The 19758-nt window shown below is 37.4% G+C and overlaps 1 protein-coding gene across 1 annotated transcript in view; it reads right to left on the bottom strand.

The window, feature by feature from the left end:
• SEL1L2 (SEL1L2 adaptor subunit of SYVN1 ubiquitin ligase) overlaps window positions 1–19758 on the bottom strand; it is a 52725-nt gene that overhangs the window by 24765 nt on the left and 8202 nt on the right. Inside the window, exons 2-3 of the mRNA XM_081941848.1 lie at window positions 13894–13943; window positions 8330–8384 (exon numbers count right to left, since the gene is read on the bottom strand). Of these exons, the coding sequence (XP_081797974.1) occupies window positions 8330–8384; window positions 13894–13943 (105 nt within the window). The remainder of the gene's footprint in view (window positions 1–8329; window positions 8385–13893; window positions 13944–19758) is intronic.

Here is a 19758-nt window from a genome sequence, read left to right as displayed (position 1 = left end):
CCTCTCTGGTCTCAGGCTCTTTATGTCTGATCTTGATCCTTATATTATGACAAACTTCTAAAGAGTCACACATAATCAGAGGAGTAAGATTCACAGATATTTTCATTAATCAAGTTTAATCCTGAGAAAAAAGAGAGTGAGATAAAAAAATATTGGAAAATGAATAGGCAAAACTCCAGTCCCCTTTTACACTGAACAACAAATATTTTGCTTCCTGAACACTTTTTGATGTATCTTAAAATGTTTTGGGCTTGTAATCTTGAAAATAACCTTTAATTTAACCAATTATATACCATTTATAGAAATTGTCTGCTTTTTACACAATGGCAATGTACATCCTTCAGTATCTGTTGACTATGCTGCACGTATGAAAGGAATATGCAAAAACATGGAACTGTTAGTGAAGCAAATCCAGCACACCGAGTATAACTGGAATATCTATGGTGGCCTAGCGGTAGACCTTGACTTACAACAGTTCATTTAGTGACCATTCAAAGTTACAACGCCACTGAAAATAAGTGACTTATAACCGCTTGTCACATTTACGATCGTTGCAACATCCCCATGGTCACATGATCAAAATTCAGACACTTGGCAATTGATTCATATTTATGATGGTTGCAGTATTCTGGGATCATATGATCACCTTTTGCAACCTTTTAACAATCAAATGGGGAAGCCAGTTTCACTTAACAACTGTGTTACTAACTTAACAACTGCAGGGATTCCCTTAACAATTGTGGCAAAAAAAAGCTTGTAAAATGGGGCAAAACTCACTTTGTCTTGCTTAGCAGCAGAGATTTTGGGATCAATTGCGGTCATAAGTCGAGGTCTATCTGTACCAAGTATTGATGTTATATGTGTGAATGGAACAACTGTGCGAGAGAGCTGCCTTGCATTAACAATAAGTGGCCATTCTGAAAGAATTGGGTTCTAGGGAAAAAAATATGTGGCACATGAACCACTTGTTGCCTCAACAAAAATAATTTTGCCTCTATTGCACATAATCAGATTGATAAATTTTTTTGTAAAGGCGATGAACAGTGAAGTTGAAGGTGTTCTAACTGATGCCAAGATTAAGGAAGGCATTTTGATTGGTCAACAGATCAGATGCATCATCAATGATAAGTGGTTCAAAGATCTGTTAGTGAGGTCAGAGAAAATCACCTGGAAAACATTCAAGGACATCATTGAGAATTTTCTTGGCAATTAAAAGCATGAAACTACCGGTATGTTCAGCTAGTTGACAAATTCCTTACAGCATACAAGACCATGAAACACAACATGTCACTGAAGATTCATTTTCTGCTGTCACATTTGCACTTCTTTCCTGAAAATCTAAGTGTAGTCAGTGTCAAACATGATGAAAGTTTTCCCCAGGACATTGCCACAATAGAAAAATGGTATCAGGCCAATTGTAATCCATCAATGCTGGCTGACTATTATTGGACGCTGCAGTGAGAGGCATCAGAAACTGACTACAAATGAAAATGAGCAGCAAAAAACTTTTCTCCCTGTTGAATTCTTGTGACATGTCAGATTCATTAGACAATTAAATACATTAAAAAGTCATCAAAGTGCATTTCATATTTCTCAAGATTCCTACACGATATATTAGTCATATTGAAATTATATTTGTGTTCAGTTTGAAGGGGTCTATCATAATCACCAAAAGTTTCTCAGGAAGCAAAACCTTGGGAAAAAAATATTGTCCAGTGTTACCCATAAATTAAGAGGGATTCTCTGTTAATTGCTTGAACTTCTTCGTTAGGTTGTTTAACTGAAAGGCTAATGCTTCTTTTACCAAATAACACTGAAACATTGATCTAGTTTTCCAAGTCCTTCAGCCAGCTGGGTAACCTTGGGCCAGTTTTTCTCAGTCTTAGAAAGAAGGCAATGGCAAACCACTTTTGAAAATGCATAGCAGAATAAGTTTCTCCAGGGAGTTGCCTTGAGTCTGTATTGAGTCAAGGGGACACAAACACCCAATAGCAGCTAGAAAGGAGTCAAGGACCATACTAAACCATTTTGTAAGCAGTAATGACATGCAAACAGGCCAGGTGAAAAATTCCTGAAACGTCTTTTGTCTGGAAAAACTGAGTCAATGATGGGTTAGGATCAATTCAAACTTTATTTAAAACCCTAAGGATTATCCTGCGATTGTTGCAAGACTATAGGCATGTACAGAGTTGTTGTTTTGTAAGTTGAAAATTGTGAGGTTGGATAATTTTATTGTTTTCAGCTGTTCTGACAATTCTACCATTTCACTGGTTAATTCCACAATCTCTGCATTTCAATTGTTAAATCCTAATACTTTATAATCTATCCAGTTCCTTCTGAGCTATTTTACTGATGTTCGGTGTTGCCACGTCTATAAATAAAATGTGATTTTCTTCAGTTATTATGATATCTGGCATGTCGTGTTCTAGATGTTATACAGAATTCAGAAGTTCATGACAGCTTTCCACGTTGACTCTGGAACACACTTTCAATGTTATCGTCTTTCCTATACATTAAATTCATACTGATTATACAAATTCGAATGCATATTTTTGCCACAATCTCGGCAGTTTTGCTACAACTACTTATTAGATGATCAAACAGTCTTTCCTTTCCTTTTGCATAATCCATATTGCTGTTTCAGGATTTTTTTTAAAAAGGCATTGATTGCCAGTGCTTATATCCTGGGGTTGCAATTTTTTTCTTTTCTTTCTTAATGGATCAATCACAAGCCTCGCCAACTTTTGCTATTATTCACATTGCCTTCAATTCCTTTCAGGTTTTGACTAGGCAGAGGTTTGATTTTTCCCCAGTTTTTCATTCATTATTCTAATTATTCAGTTTTGGATGTTGCCTTTCATTCTCTCACATTCAAAACTGTTTCCCCTGCAGACATTTATTAACATTTTCTCCTTGCTTGCTTTTATGTAGCTGTTTAAGTCTCTGCTATCTGCTTTTCTTACAACAAACCACAACAACCAACTTTTTTTTGGGGGGGGGGAGATAAATACAAAAATCTATGTCATTTAGAAGGTGAAATGGAAGGTACACTTTTTCCAAGTTTTCAGAGTGTGTGATCTAACTCAGCTTGTGTCCAATCAATAGTAGTAGCTGTATAATGTGTTACAGTAACAGTCCAAGCTTTTACTGCTTGTATCATCATCATTCAAATCTGCTTTTAAAACTTTTCCAATTGATTTTGTATGTTCAGAGCTGTTTTTCTTTTTTCACCTATGCAAGTGAAATATCTGCTTATCTTACATATACATGGCCATCATGCTACCTGCTCTCAAGGCAGACAATATTATGCGAAGCACAGAAAGAGTCAGAAATAGTAGGTCAAAGTAATTAAAGGAATAGGATTTTTAAAAAAGGAAATAGTGTTAAATTTAATTTCACCAACACTACCCACTATACTTCTAGCTTTGTGTCCTTTAGTTCCATCACAGCCTTGTCATTTATACATTGCTTTTCTTCCTTGAACTGCTTGCCACTCTTTTTTAAAGTTTGCATTAAATCACCCAAACCTGACTTTTTGAACTTCCACTTTCATTTTCTTTCGCCTCATTCACCCGTCCTTCATATACTGTATTCATTTTCCAATTTGATCCTCATTTATTATCTTTATACAGACCATCTTAATGCATTTCTTTTTTGCTGGTTACTCAGTTTTGCATTTAATCCATTCGTACAACATCCATTCGTATTCATTCTTGACCCTATCTTTTCTTGTCTTACTATACAAGAACTATACACTTCTTAAATCTCTTATTTTTAATTGCATTCAATTTGCTTTTTTGTTTCTCCTGACGTTCCCCAGTCTTTCTTATAAAAAAGTTGGCAGAAGCACATATACATGACCATTTTTGCAATTTTGAATAAACATTAATTCCTTATAACTATGCACTGCTCACTGATCCAGACCTGAGCATTTTACGCCGCCGCCCCCCCCCCCCCGGTGCCCCGGCAATATCCAGCCGTTTGGCTATTCTTATCTGGCCCATGTGATGTCAATTGGAAATTACAAATTAGATGTAAACAAGCAGGCCATATAGAGGTGGGACATAATCCAAGTTAGGTCCAGCTCTACATGGTCACCATGCACTCCCTCAATGAGGCAAAGAGGGCAAGTGGTAATAATGGGTAGGCAGCAAAAATGGCAGAGATGTGTGGGAGATAGGCAGGTGGGTGGGGGGAGTTCAAGATGAGACAGTCCCTTACCTTACCAAGGCTAGAAGCTGAGAGGAACCAATCTGCGTGTCAGGGTTTCGACGGATGCGATGTAATGTAAGGACTGCTGGGACTCGCTAAACAGCAGCAATTGCGACTGCTGAGATTTGTGGTTGCTAAGTAATGAGGTTCTATGATATTTTGTTTTAGAACTGCATCGCTTAGTGACAGAAATTTGTCCATCAACTTTCTCTATGTAGTAAACTTTTTGTCAAGGTATACACACGCATCTACTTATTCTAATTGTTATATATATTATACACACGCACACACACACATTCTATCACTCCATCTTTCCTGTCAAACACAACTGTGATGATCTTTGATATATTTATTTTCAAATCCACACTCCTCATTATATCCTGCACTGTTTTCACAACAAGTAATTTTGGCTGTCAGGCAACACATGGCATTGTCTACATGCAAGAGCACAGGAATTGTCTATTTGTTTAATTATACATTTTCTCTAAATAAACAAAAATAATACATTTTCTGACTTTCATTCATTTCTCAGTCACCTTCTGGAGGAAGAATCTGATCTGCTGGTTCTTTCCTTCCTTACATTTTTTTCAGGCAAAAAATAAATACTTAACATCTTCCCAGCTAATTAGATAACAGCTAATCCCTGTTATTTTTGCTTTCATTCTTGATAATTTTCTCTTTATTATAAGCCAGCACAATAATGGCATTTCTTCCAATGTTCAGGCACAATCATTATGTACATTAAAGAAATGTCACTGCCATTCCTAAGCAAATTTATATTTTAACCTGTCTGGATTTAAACCATCCAATATTAATGATTTAATTCATTCCTAGCATTTTCTGATTTCATCTATTTTTCTGAGAAACTAATACTTGTAGCATTAGTTCCAATTTTACTGTTTTACATGTTACTTTATTTCCATGCAAGTCTCTAGAATTCTTCTAACATTTTCTACTTCGATTTTATCGCAAATCATTTCATCATTGTTTTTTCAATTCCATTCATTCTCCTGAAAATTTCCTTGTTTAGCCCTCTTTCATATTTAAAAAAATGTTTTAATTTTCATGAGAATTGTTCTGCATTTTCTCTTTCCATCCTTTCTTCCTTTCCTTTTTCTATTACTCCTTCATACCGGAATATTGTCTCTTCTTGCAGTTATTTTATTGTCATTTTTTCCACCACTTGTATTATTTTTCTTCCATGTCCATTTCTTTCAAGATTCACTTTTAACATTACTCACTGCAGTGCACTATATACAGATTCCAATAAGAAGTTTTAATATAAAGATTAAGGGTAAAGTACAAAATCTTGGATATTATATTAGGAACTTCCAGCCCTCATTTTAGTGAGTTCATTACAATAGGATCTTTTGAATATTTTTAATTTCTTCCAGAGATTTTTGCAGCCTGAATCAGCTTCCACAAGAAATACATTATTAATTAATTCTTCTCCTATCTGTTGGTTCACTGCATCTAACATTGTTCCTCTTATTTTCCCAAGTATTTTCCTCCCAATCACTCCGAATGGCCAGGAAGTAATGGTCTGTTGCCTATTCAACATCTCTTCCCATCCTTTTATCTAATTTTGCCAATATCCTATCAGAAACATTAACAATCAATCTAGCTTTTAGATGTGCGATGTGTACTATATGTGTGAATAGTCTTATATTTTGTCTTAGAAGCAGAATTTTAAAACAGATATCCTCCCCCACATCACCATTCTCACTGAAATTGGCCCAGTCCCTTTTTTATCATCTCCCATCTCATTCCCTTACCCCAATTCATGTCAGCGGATAGAATCATTGAATCCTATTCATTTGGAAGGTTGCAGTTTTTCCCAGAATTCATCTGGTTCACAAATCACTGGAGAGTTATATGCCAATGTATTCCTATTTTCACACACACATATTTTCTTTATTCATTTATTGGATCTATAAGCCCCTCCCCATCTAAAATAATATGACCCTGGGAGGCATATAACAAAAAACAAATAATAATGACAAAAGAACCATGTAATGTTAAAACATAACATGTATAAATTATAAACATGAAATACAGAACATAAGCTGATAACTCCAGCATTAATATAAAAAGAAACAGAAGGAGATCCATTCAAATGGCCCCAAAAACCTGGAGAAAAACCCAGGTTTCAATAGCTTTCCTATAGATGAGCCATGATGGAAACTCTTATACATACTTATAACAACCTAAATCATATCATTCATGTTTGTGACGTGCATTTTAGGTGTTTCATTCATAATTAACTTTATTCATTTAATTAACAAATTTATGCAGTCTCCCAACTCACACACAGTGACTACAGGTGGTGTACCATATTAAAAAGCCATAGTTAAATTGCCCTATTTCTAGTAAAACCCTGAATGACTTGGGACAGGCCCATGAAAGTCATGGTTTCCATGAACTCCAGAGCTACCTCTGATCTCACCTCCAAGGAAGGCAAACTGAAATCCCACAGAATTATAAGCCTCAACTGCTAACTCTGCAGATGTAAGATCCAAGGGGTCAGACAGTGAGGCAGCTGTGCAGCAGGGAGGCTAGTACAATAGTGGCAATCTACACCTGATCCCTGACAACAAAAGTGTGTATAGTCAAGGCTATGTTTTTCCCAGTTGCAATGTGTGGCTGTGAATGTTGGGCCATAAGGAAGACTGAACGCCAAAAAATTGAGGCCTTTGAACTATAGTGCTGGAGAAGACTCCTGTGAGTCCCTTGGACTGCAAGGTGATCAAACTGGTCAGTCCTAGAGGAGATCAACCCTGAATGCTCTTTAGAAGGCCAGATCCTGAAGATGAAACTCAAATACTTTGGCCACCTAATGAGAAGGAAGCACTCACTGGAGAAGAGCCGAATGCTGGAAAAGATTGAGGGCAAAAGAAGAAGAGGACGATAGAGAATGAGGTGGCTGAATGGAGTCACCGAAGCAGTAGGCGTGATCTTAAACGGACTCCAGAGGATGATAGAGAACAGGAAGGCCTGGAGGAATGTTGTCCATGAGGTCACAATGCTCGGACATGACTTCGCAACCAACAACCACAACAAAGGAAAAGGCTCTTACAGCTGGGAATCCCTGATAGCAACCAGAGACTTTCTGATGACAACAGCAATACCCCTCTCCTTTTATGCAGTCTAGGCTTATACCATACCATATACCCAGCTGGGAACATATTTCAGAGAGGGATCCCTTCCTCCGGCAATGAGCCATATTACAGACGGATCTGGAATTTAAATGCACCAGCTTAAAACCTGGAGAAATGTTAGTCTGCTGACAAATGAGTGGAGCCCAAGGGGCTGCAATGAGAACCCACTATAAGGCATTTGTTGGGAACACAAATGTCCCAACAAATAGACTGTCCCACCTCCCACAATTATATCTCCCCATACCTGACAACATCGAGGTACTATGATCCATCTTATTCACCCCACTAGTCTCTCCATCTCACAGCCTTGCCTTCTCCTCTTATTCTCAACACACACACCTGTCTAACTACATGTGTTAGAAGATAGTGAAAGAAACCTGATAGGCACTATAGCACTCAACTGTCAATCATATGAATGGTAACTGCATGTGTTCATCAACTCTATAAGAACAGATCACCTTCATTCAGACCTATTCCCTCCCACCCCTTTGTTAAATTTTACTTGCTATTTTTTAAATTTTACTTGCTATTTCATGCTCTTTACTATATATTCCTCTTATATTTCAAGACGCAATTGTTCAAATGCCATCTTCATTACCAGATGGACTCTTAGATATAGTCTTCTACCACTTATCATGGCTTTGATCATTTAACACTTGTTAATAATACAGTACATTCTTGATTTACAGACTACTGGTGAAATAAAGAGGTCGTTCAAGCAGAATGTTGTTAAATCCAAATGGGATTTTACCCATGCATTTTTACACTTTTTATGCATGCATAAAATGGGAATGGAAATTTATGTATGCATATTTTATGTAGTTTATACATTTTATGCATGGGCATAAACATAGAGTATAAGAACAGATTTTCTCTGTTGCATCCAAACTCCAGTAAACTAAGGTCTGCTCACCGTATCATAAAAGCGTAAATCACAACCCTTGAAGTGAAATTATTACCTTGGGTTGGAAAAGAAACTTGCATTGTTGCTCTTCGGATTATGTTCAGGATCTCCTGCAAAATAGTTTAGTTAAACCATTTTTCAATATTGAAAGAAATTGACCTAGAAATTGTCTCATGGCACATGTGTATGTGATGGTAACTACGTGTGTTATTTCTGTTTTCTACATACAGTATGTACAATGTGACTGTGGGGTGCTATATTAATAGTATACAAACTGGTTTGTTTTTAAAAGAATGTGAAAAAAACCCCAACAATTCCAACTGGTTGTTGCAATACTAAGCTTTCTACACAAATGACAAGATAGGATTTGAATGGTCTGACCTATCAAATTGCTCACATCTGTGCAAAACGTGTTGTGCTAGCTATTTGTGTAAATGATGCTTGCCAAGATTGCTTCCCTTTTGTTTTTCAGAAAATAAAATCTTTTTAGGGCTTTACTTCATTTTTGCCTCTAAAAATAGCCTTTCACAATTACACGAAAAAGTATATTTCTGTCCTTTGATTTAAGTAACTCAAGGAAGAACACATATAAGCATTTTCTCCCCAATTTAGATTCTTCTTTGAATGAAATGACTCACTTTGCAGCAGATTCTTTTTTCCTAGAAACAATGTACCAGAATATGAAAAAAATACAGCCCTCCCATTCATTTAGGCTGGGAAAAAGTAAAACCAACTTTACCACTGGCAGAAAAAACCATATTTAATGAAAAAAAGATATTGTAATCAATGAATAAGACAATTCTTTAAGCAATTGAGTTGAGTCAGTTTTGCAATCCTTTGGCATAAATAATTATGACTGCATTCACTTGAATCAACAGATGGCAGCAGCAGGCCATTCTCATCTAGGCTCAGAGGTTAAACAGAGTCATAACTACAATATGGTAATTAGTATTTAGTTGGGACACCACCAGAAAATTCAAGATCTGAAGCTTGGGCTGGGAAGTCTAAAGCATCTCAGCAGAAGGGTGGCAAACTATCTTGGTAAAAATCACCTCCCTGCCCCCAAATATCTTTCCAAAACATCCTTATATGGTAGTGTCCATGGTATCCCCATGAAACAATTTTTTGCAAATTTACCATTACCACTATAACTGATACATTTTTGGAAACTCAAAAGTTTTGGCCAAATAAAGTCATTCCTTTTACATGGATTAGCTATCAACCTGAAAACATCAGTGATAATAAATAGATGGAATCCAATCATAACCTTTTGTTTGCAAAACTTAATGATCTAACTATATTTCCTTTAATACACTAATTTCATTTTCTGAATGGATCCTTTCTCCTCCTTGGAAATAGGTTTCAAGACATATAAATTCATGGGATTTGCAGGTGGAAAAAAGATTAAGGAAATCTAGCTTCATCTTTTCTTCTATGGGTGGAATTTTTTTTAAAAAATCAAAATATATCTGTAGTTATAAACATATTCTTCAGATGATTTTGAAAGTAATCTATAAAGGAACCACAAAACCAGACTGTACAATGTTATAGTACCATTTTTAGGTAACGGGTGTTCTGCATTCTTAATTTGTCTGGAAATGTATTTTTATTTATGGAAGAAATGGAAGAAACCCAGTTTTTATTACTAATGAAAAAGAGCATCACTGATATTAGAATTCCTGAATCTGAAATTCTATTGCTGAACTTCAACTCACAGAAACCCAGTGAAATTTGAATATAAAGGAGAGACAGAATAAAATATATATATAAATAACAATTATACATAAATCAAATTATCTCTGCTTATTTTGTTCTCTTTGAGTTGTCTCCCTCTTCACCTAGTGTGATGGTATGTGAGAATAACCTAGGGAGACAGAAGTAACAGCCAGTTTAGACAAGAGTCAAATAAATGAAATTTGAGTCTGAAAGAGGAGGGGTGGCGAAAACATCTCAGAAGGGACCCGCTTTCGGAAGGGTAAAAGTGAAGGATATGAAGCTTACTTTCCAGTTTGCAAAATTATGTTCATGTAATCTTACACTAAAGATAGAGCTAGTACTCCTTGGTGTGCTTCTTGTCTGGACTACCTGGCAGGACTGATAGGTAGGACATTCTTGGCTTTTATATATGGAATAGGTAAAGCTCCCTGCACTGCAGTTATGTAGATACTTTGGACAGATGGTAGAGAGAGATAACAGATAAAATAATCTTTATTGTCACTTTTCTGTGTACACACTGAGACACATTAAAAGTAAAATTCTGATGCCCACTCTCAGAAGAATGAGTGTGTGTAGGTATACATATACATGTACATGTACACAGGGATGAAATGCTACCAGTTCAGACTGGTTCACCCGAACCTGTAGTAAAAAAATGCTTAAAAAGTTTTTTTAAAAAGTTCTGATGATCGCATGGCACAGCTGATTGTCACACAGCTGATCATCAGAACTTTTTAAAAACTTTTTTTAGCATTGTTTAACTATCGGTTCGGGACTGGTTCGGGAGTGAATCGATTGAAGACTTCAGACCATTTCACCCCTGCATCAGGGGTGGGTTCTAGCTGGCGTTACTGCCAGTTCATTCATGGGCGCACTTTGCCCGTGCGTGTGCCAATTCAATGGAAATTGTTCTCCCAAAAAAAGATGGCGGCAACAATGGTGGCGACAGGGGAACCAGTTCGGGGGCATGGCCAGCCTGGGTAGCTGGCTGGCATATCACTACCGGTTCAGCCAAACTGGTCCGAACCAGTAGGAACCCACCTCTGCCCTGCATGTACACAAACATGCGCACACACACTGCAATACACACACACATATATGTGAACATATATCGCAGTTCAGCTCTGTTGTGAACAGAGAACAATTGTGAACAGCTGTGAACAGTTCAGAGCCATGGTGGTGCAGTGCTTACAATGCAGTATTGCAGACAAACTCTGGATTCTACGGCCACAAATTCAATCCTGACCTGCTCAAGGTTGACTCAGACTTCCATCCTTCTGAGGTCAGTAAAAATGGGGGGCAATATACTGACTCTGTAAACAGCTTAGAGAGGGCTGTAAAAGCACTATGAAGCATTATATACAGTTAGTCTAAATGCTATTGGTAGTACTGTTTTGAATACATAGCAGAAAAAAGAGTGTTGAAAGTTAACAAAGTTGATACTATATGGTACAAAGCCATTACAAAATCTAGTTCTGCTTCGGATACCACAAAGCCTCTTCCCAGAAGGTTACAAAGAAAACCGGTCATGGAGAGGATGTGTAGCGTCCCTGACAATACTGCAGACCCTGGTCAAGCAGCACTTATGTGCCATGTCTTAGATCAGGGGTGTCCAAACTTGGGAACTTTAAGACTTGTGGACTTCAACTCCCAGAATTCCCCAGCCAGCCATTCTGGGAGTTGAAGTCCACAAGTCTTAAAGTTCCCAAGTTTGGACACCCCTGTCTTAGATAGAAGGAAGTGAACTTCCAATATTCTTTTTTGCCATCCTCACCACTCTCTGCACAGCCTTCCAAATACTTCCAAACCAAACAGTAATACAATACAACAAGATGCTTTCAATCGTCCCTCTATAGCAGCAATGGTGAACCTTTTTTGGCTCATGTGCCATAAGGGGGGAGCACAGAGGGGTCGGCGTGGGCGTGCCACACCCATAATGCAACGCACGACCCCCCAGTGCACATGCATGCATGAGAGGCACTCCTCATTTGTTGCATGCTTTTTTCGCCCTCACCAAGCTCCAGAGGCTTTATAGGAGCCTGGGGAGGGCGAAAACAGCCTCCCCCGCCACCTGGAGGCTCTCTGGAGGCTTCAGGGAACTTCAGGAGGCTTCCCTAAAGCTCCAGAGGGCTTAAACTGACCTTACGAGCAAACCAGAAGTCACTTCCGGTTTGCTCGTAGACCTCGTAGTTTTTTAGTCCACCGGAGGCTCCAGGGAAGCCTCCTGAAGGTCCCTGAAGCCTCCAGAGGGTTTAAACCAACCCTATGAGCAAACTGTCTGTTCCTGAACTTCCCGTTTGCCCATAGGGCTGTTTTTTTGCACTCCGGAGGCTTCAGGGAAGCTCCTGAAGCCTCCAAAGGGCCTCTGGGGGGGGGGAGGCTCTTTTCGCACTCCCCAGGCTCCTATAAAGTCTCTGGAGCCTGGGGAGGGCAAAAAATGGCTTTAAAAAAGGGTGAACTCAGCTGGCCAGCGCACACATGTGCGCTGGCCAGCTGACAGGGCAATGCCTCGCGTGCACTGACAAATGACTCCATGTGCCACCTGTGGCACGCGTGCCATAGATTCGCCATCCCGGCTCTATAGAAAGTGGTAAGGACAAGGGTGGGAAGATGTGCTCTTCTCATATGATGCAGAAAATGCAGTCGCTGCTGTGCCTGCTTCATCAGTGTCTCACTGTTGAGTGATCAAGCTAATATACTCATTAGCAGCATACCCAGAAACTAGATACTAAAAACCACCTCCACAGTTGAATCATTACTACATAGAGGTATATGGCTGTCCCTGCCTTTTTTAAAATGGGCAATGATCTCTTTTGTTTTTCCTACACTTAGAAGAGGCAGTCCACCAACCCACTACCTCCTCTCTGTAAGCACCCTCATTGTCATCTTGAATAAGACCCACTATTGTGGTATCATCCACATGCTTCACAATATGGTTGGTGGCAAATCTTGCACAACATGGGTCAACAAGCTGAACAACAGCGGATTTAGGACACAGCCCTGAGGAAAACCTGTACTCAAGAAATCAGTGTTATAAATATCAGCCACAGCTCACACATAGTGGGACCTATCAGTGAGAAAATTAAGGAATCCATTTGCACAAAAGAATATTATAGCCTAAAAGGCCCAGTTTGTCTACTAAATGCTGAGGAATGATCGTATTAAATGCCGAACTAAAGTTGACAAACAGCATTCGCACGTGAGGTTTTTTTCCCCTCTAAGAGTGCAAAGCTCAGATGGAAAACAGAGGAAATAGCATCCTCTGTGGAGCGATTCGCATGGTAAGCAAACTGAAGTGAGGCAAATGCTAGAGGGAGACTGGATACAATAAAGTCTTTTTATCAGTCTTTCAAATGATTTCATAATGATGGACGTAAGTGTACCCTTACAATAATCATTAATACACGTGATTGAAGACTTTTTTGGCACTAGCAAAATAATAGCAGTTTTAAAACACGTTTTAAGTTAAATTATGGATTTTTTTTCAATGGACCTGGGCTTGGACTAAATTGTCTTTAAGATCCAAAATTTTCTGATTTTATGATTCCATTCCAGAACAGGAAAGGACAATTAAGCACTTGCTTATAGCATTGAAAAAAATGACAGAGTTTGATTGTATCCAAGCATTAATTTGTGAAACCTTGTTCAGAATGTTCGCTTTTCAGGTAAATTTAGAATTCAACATGTGGCTATTTTAAAATGTATTGATTTCAAGTATGATATGCTTTCTGCTTCCCTATACAATGTGATATTTTCCCCAGATCAAATGAATTTTGTTCTTTTATTGCCCTTGCATATGAAACAGCCATAAAATTATTTTTACCTGTTGATCATTAATGTTATTTTAAATACCATAATTAAATGAAACGTAAAAGCTGATACATTTTAAACAGTGCTAATTACCTCTTCTGAAATGCCATCTTCTCTTTGATCATCAGGATTATCTTCTGTTTCTGTAAGAAGCAAAAATACTCCTATAATCTACTACAAGCTTCTCAAAAGGAAAGGAAGCCAAACTGAAATATAAGAAAAAACAATTCACAATCTACAGTTCAGCAATATAACTTTGACTGCAAATTATCTTCAATGTCAGATTATTTTATTATTTGACCCTAATAAAAGAACTGCCTGACTATAGATGCTTAAAACATTAGACTTTCACCCCCCTTCATGTATCAATTCATACTGAGAGAAAAGAATATTCCAATTAGATTTCTAAGAACATGGAAAGCACTGAGTTTGACTTTGAATAAGTAAGCCTTATCCAGAGGTGGTATTCAGCAGGTCTGACCAGTTCTGGAGAATCGGTAGCGGAAATTTTGAGTAGTTCGGAGAACTGGTAAATACCACCTCTGACTGGCCCTGCCCCCATCTATTCTCTGCCTCCCGGGTTACAGCTGATTGGGGATTTTGCAGTAACCTTCCCCTGGAGTGGGGAGGGAATGGAGATTTTACAGAACCGATACTAAAAAAAATTGAATCCCACCACTGGTCTTATCCCTTTCTCAGAGAAGAGAATTCCATGTCAGTGAAAAGTCAATATATTAGGACTGCACTGTATATTTGGCTTTTATGGACATTTTTATAAAACCCTGTATATGTGGAATAGACAGACAACCATTTAAAAATCATCCTCTGAAAGGTCAAATTTACCATTAATGTACTTTGGATATAGAATACATTCCACCTAGAACAGCAAACAAGTATTCATTTTAGGATATTTATTCCAAAACATAGAGAATGATATACCCACAAATTACACAAACGTAGGAATATTTAGTGATTTGCCCTATAGGAGACTTCTAGTTTCTCAGCAACCAAGCTCATTGCTTTTGCTACACTTCAAAATGAGGAAATATTAGTAGGCATAACCAAAGCCATATTTAAAAGTATATGAAGTTTAAATTGAAAGCAAGTATAATTTGGAATACTGAACATCACACTGCATCTAGCAAGGGATTACCTAAGTAGTTAAGTGAAAATCAACTAAAACAACCATTTGCCTGCAAGTGCAAAATATTTCCATTCCTTTTTTTTTTATTAAAAGAGTTTTGTACAAACAATTTTTCCCCCTTTTCACCCCCCGCCATACAATATAAATCTCATACAAATGCTATACCCCCCCAACCCCCCCACAAAAATTCACTTTCAAATATTATACCAAATACTTTGCCCCCTCCTCTCCCCCCATCTTAAAATAGATTACTCGTAACCCCTCTCCTCCCAACAAACACAATATAAATTTCTCTTAGATTAATAATAACACATTAATCCCATTTTCTAAGCTAGTTTAACATCTATAACTCTTAATATAAATTTCTCCTAGCATAACAATATTTCATTAATCCCATCTTCTAATTTATTCATACATATATATTACCCCACCCTCCACCCTAACCCTCCCCCACCTCCCACACAAACCCACCCCCATGACTTCCGCTGTATACCACTCTAACAATTCCAAACATCCCATATACTATTTACTCTGATCATCTATCGGTCTAAACATTCTTACCTAAAGGCTACATAATAACTCCTAGTCTGGTATTTATTCTGTATATAATCAATCCATTTTGCCCATTCCTGTGTGTAATCCTCCTGTTTCTGAGCTTTTAAGAAAGCTGAAATTTTTGCCATTTCAGCGAACCCCGCCACCTTCTGAATCCATTGATCAATTGTCGGTAAAAAATCTTTTTTCCAATGTTGCGCAATCAACAACCTAGCTGCTGTGACCATATACAAGGCCAATTTTGTTTCCCCTTTGGTAAAATCCTTAGCTATACCCAATAAAAACATTTGCGGAGTGAATTGTATTCTTTTCTTAAATACATTCTGCATAACCCACCATATTTTTATCCAAAAAGCTTTCACCTTGTTACAAGTCCACCATACATGAAAAAAGGTAGCATCTAGACACCCGCATCTCCAACATTTTGGTTGAACATTTGGGTACATGCATGATAATTTTTTAGGATCTAAATACCATCTGTAAAACATTTTATAAAAATTCTCCCTTAAATTCTGTGACTGTGTAAATTTAACATTCTGAACCCATATTTTTTCCCACGTTTCCAACATAACCACTTCACCAAAATTCTGAGCCCATTTAATCATACAATCCTTAACCAATTCACTTTCTGAGTCTCTTTCTAACAGTACATTATATATTCTTTTAACTTGTTTTGGACCAGTCTCTTTTATCTGCTTAATCAGTTCCACTTCTTTATCCATAAAACCGACCCTGCGATCTTCTTCCCATCTCTTCTGTAGCTGTATGTAATGTAACCAATTTAAAATAATTCCTTCTTCCAACAACTGTTCCAAAGTTTTTAACTTCCATTCGCCCCCATCAGCAATAAGCACATCTTTATATAAACAACCCCCGAGTGACTTAGTATTCATAATCCCCATGGTGTCTGCAAGATCCAACCAAAGCGGTATTTTATAATCCCAATTAGGCCGGTGCTTCTTCCATATTCTCATCAAGGCACATCGGAGAACATGGTTGTTAAACACTTTATCCACCCTGTCTTCATAAAAAAGATATGCATGCCATCCCAGAACAAGATCATGGCCTTCTATATTCAGCAATTCCATTTTTGTTTTCCCAAACCAATCTGCTACATGCGTTAATACCGCAGCTTCATAATATAATCGAAGGTTTGGGAGTCTGAGGCCGCCTCTTTCACGTGTATCTTGCATAATCTTCATCTTTACTCTCGGTTTTTTCTCCTTCCAAACAAATTTATTTAATGTTGTTTGCCAATTTAACAAGGTTTTATCTGACTTAAGCACCGGAATCATCTGGAATAGAAAGATAAATCTAGGTAAAATGTTCATTTTAATTGCTGAGATCCTTCCAAGCAAAGACAATTGTAACTTTTTCCACGCTTCAAGATCTTTCTGTATCTTTTGCCACAACACTTCATAGTTATTTGAGAAAAGTTTTGTATTTGATTCTGAAATTTGTATTCCTAAATATTTAACTTTAGAAACTATTTCAAAACCTGCTAAACTTACAAGTCTCTTTCTTTGAGTCTCTGTCATGTTTTTAACCATCATTTTCATTTTGTTTTGATTTAGTCTAAACCCAGACACCATGCCAAATTCTATTATGATATTTTTCATCTGGATTATTGATTTCAAAGGATGTGAAAGGGTAACAACCAGATCATCGGCGAATGCTCTAGTTCTGTATTCCTTTTGCCTGATAGCTATGCCATCTAAGGATTTTGAGTCCCGAATTGCATTCAACAAGACTTCCAAAGTTAAAATAAATAACAATGGGGATAATGGGCAACCTTGTCTTGTGCCTTTTTGTATCTCAAAAGTTGTTGACAAATTTCCATTAATAATAAGTTGTGCATTTTGTTGCTGATAAATTGCTCCAATCGCCTGCCGCAATCGTGGTCCCATATCCATCTTTTCCAAAGTCTTGGTTAGAAAGTTCCAATTCACTCGATCGAAGGCCTTCTCTGCATCCAAGAAAACCAGCACTGCAGAGATCTGCTTATTCTTATCAAGATAGTCAATTAAATCTATGAGTTGCCTTACATTCTCCTTCATATGTCTGCCTTCAATAAATCCTGCTTGATCATGATGAATAATCTCTTGAATAACCGCCATCAATCTGTTGGCTAGTACCTTAGCAAATATTTTATAATCTGTGTTCAGAAGAGATATCGGCCTGTAATCCTCTGGTTTCTTAGGGCCCTCTTTATCTTTAGGTATCAATGAGATAAAAGCCGCTTTCCATGAGGGAGGTATTTTACCTCCTTGTTGTATATTACAAAATAGTTGTGTAAGATATTCAATCATTTCCAGTTGTAAAGTTTTATAATACATTGCAGTCAAACCATCAGTCCCTGGAGCCTTAGCTAATTTAAGTTGATTTATAACTAAAGTGATCTCATCAGCGGTTATAAGACGTTCCAAATTTGCCTTTTGAAGCACAGAAATTTTGGCAACCCTTTTTCCTTCCAAAAAATCATCTATTAACTTGTTCTGTATATTATCCTGTACATATAGCTTAGTATAATAGTCCACAAATGATTTTTTAATCAACTCTTGTTGATATACCATCTTCCCTCGAAACTCAATTTTATCAATAATTCTGTCATTCATATTCCTTCTCAAAGTATATGCTAACCATCTACCAGGTTTATTAGCGTTAGCAAATGTGTTATGTTTAGCAAATTGTAAATTAGTTGCTGTTTGTTCTGCTATAAGCATCTGAAATTGATCTTTCAACAGCTTTAGCGCCATCTGGAGCGCCTGGTCATTCGGGTTTGTTATAAGCAGCTGTTCCTTGCGTTTTATTTCATCTTCCAATTCCATTCTCCTTTTCTGTCTAATTTGTTTATGTTTAAAGTTCATATGTATCAAGACCCCACGCATATAAGCTTTACTTGCATCCCAAACTATTTCAATGGGAGTGCCCTTATTCATGTTAAAACTGAAAAATTCCTTCATGTGTTTTTTAAGTTCATCAACATTTTTTTCATATCTAAATAAATTTTCATTTACTCTCCAAGACCTTCTTGGCCTCATACCTAATTCAATTTGTAACCACACCGGACTATGATCGCTAAGTGTCCTGGCGAAAATCTTGGATTTCTTGGCTTTAGGAAGTAGATCCGGTGTTAACAAAAAGAAATCAATCCTTGAAAAGGATTTATGTCTATCTGAGTAGAAAGAAAAATCCATCTCATTTAGATGTTGCGTCCTCCAAACATCTTTTAATTTCAAATCGTCTTGTAAATCAAAAAAAGCCTTTGGTAATTTGGTAGTGAATTTCGTCTTTGTACTCTTATCTATCTTGTGAGAAATCACTCCATTCCAGTCTCCCATTATTAGAATACTCTTAAAGTTCCAGTCTAAAATTTTTAAATGGAGCATCTTATAAAAACTTTCTTGGCGTTGGTTAGGAGCATATATTCCTAGCACCAAAATGGAACCAAAGTCTGTATCAAATTGAATTGCTATATATCTACCAGCGTCATCTGCCTCTATAACTTTAGTTGAAAATCTTTTATTTATATATATCACCACACCATTTTTCTTTACCAAATCAGAGGCAGCATAAAATGTTCCCAGTTTTGAATTCACTAAATACTTCTGGTCTTGCAGCCTAATATGAGTCTCTTGAAGGCAAACAACGTCATTATTAAATTGCTTCAAATAATAAAATATTTTTTTCCTTTTTTGTGGGGAGTTCATTCCATTCACATTCCAAGATAATAGCTTAAGCATCTTTAGATCTGGTCTGGAGCGCTGAAAGCATTTGCTGAAGATCTCTCTCCACAAGACTAATCTTCGGCCCTGCTCCTCCCATGGCTCCGGTTTGCTTCTTAGCTTCTTTCTTAGCACATTGTGTTTGAGGGTCGACGCGCTTGTGAGATTCTAACATTTGTCTAGTCGTGGATCTAGTAATACGTTGTTCGACAGGTTTAAGTATCGGCATTTCAGTGAGAGACTTAGAAGGTCCTTCTTCCAAGAAGGAACACAACAGAGATCCAGAGGGGTCCACTCCACCTACAGCACCCTGCACCTCCTTCTCTTTTTGTGTCTGCATTCTTTGTTCTTCTATCTCTTTCTCAAACATCCTCTGCTCTAAGACATCCAAATCTACTGGTGTTGGTGTAGATGTACGTGTGGGGGTTGCATTTTTCTTAAGTATTCCATGATAAAAGTCTCTGGCTTTGTCTATTGTATTCAGACGGTACCTCACCCCTTCGTAACTGAATATAACACCAATTGGAACATCCC

The sequence above is a fragment of the Natrix helvetica genome (assembly GCF_964273705.1).
Source record: "Natrix helvetica genome assembly, chromosome: 2".
NCBI lineage: Eukaryota > Metazoa > Chordata > Lepidosauria > Squamata > Natricidae > Natrix > Natrix helvetica.
This window is presented reverse-complemented; position numbering and strand designations above follow the sequence as displayed.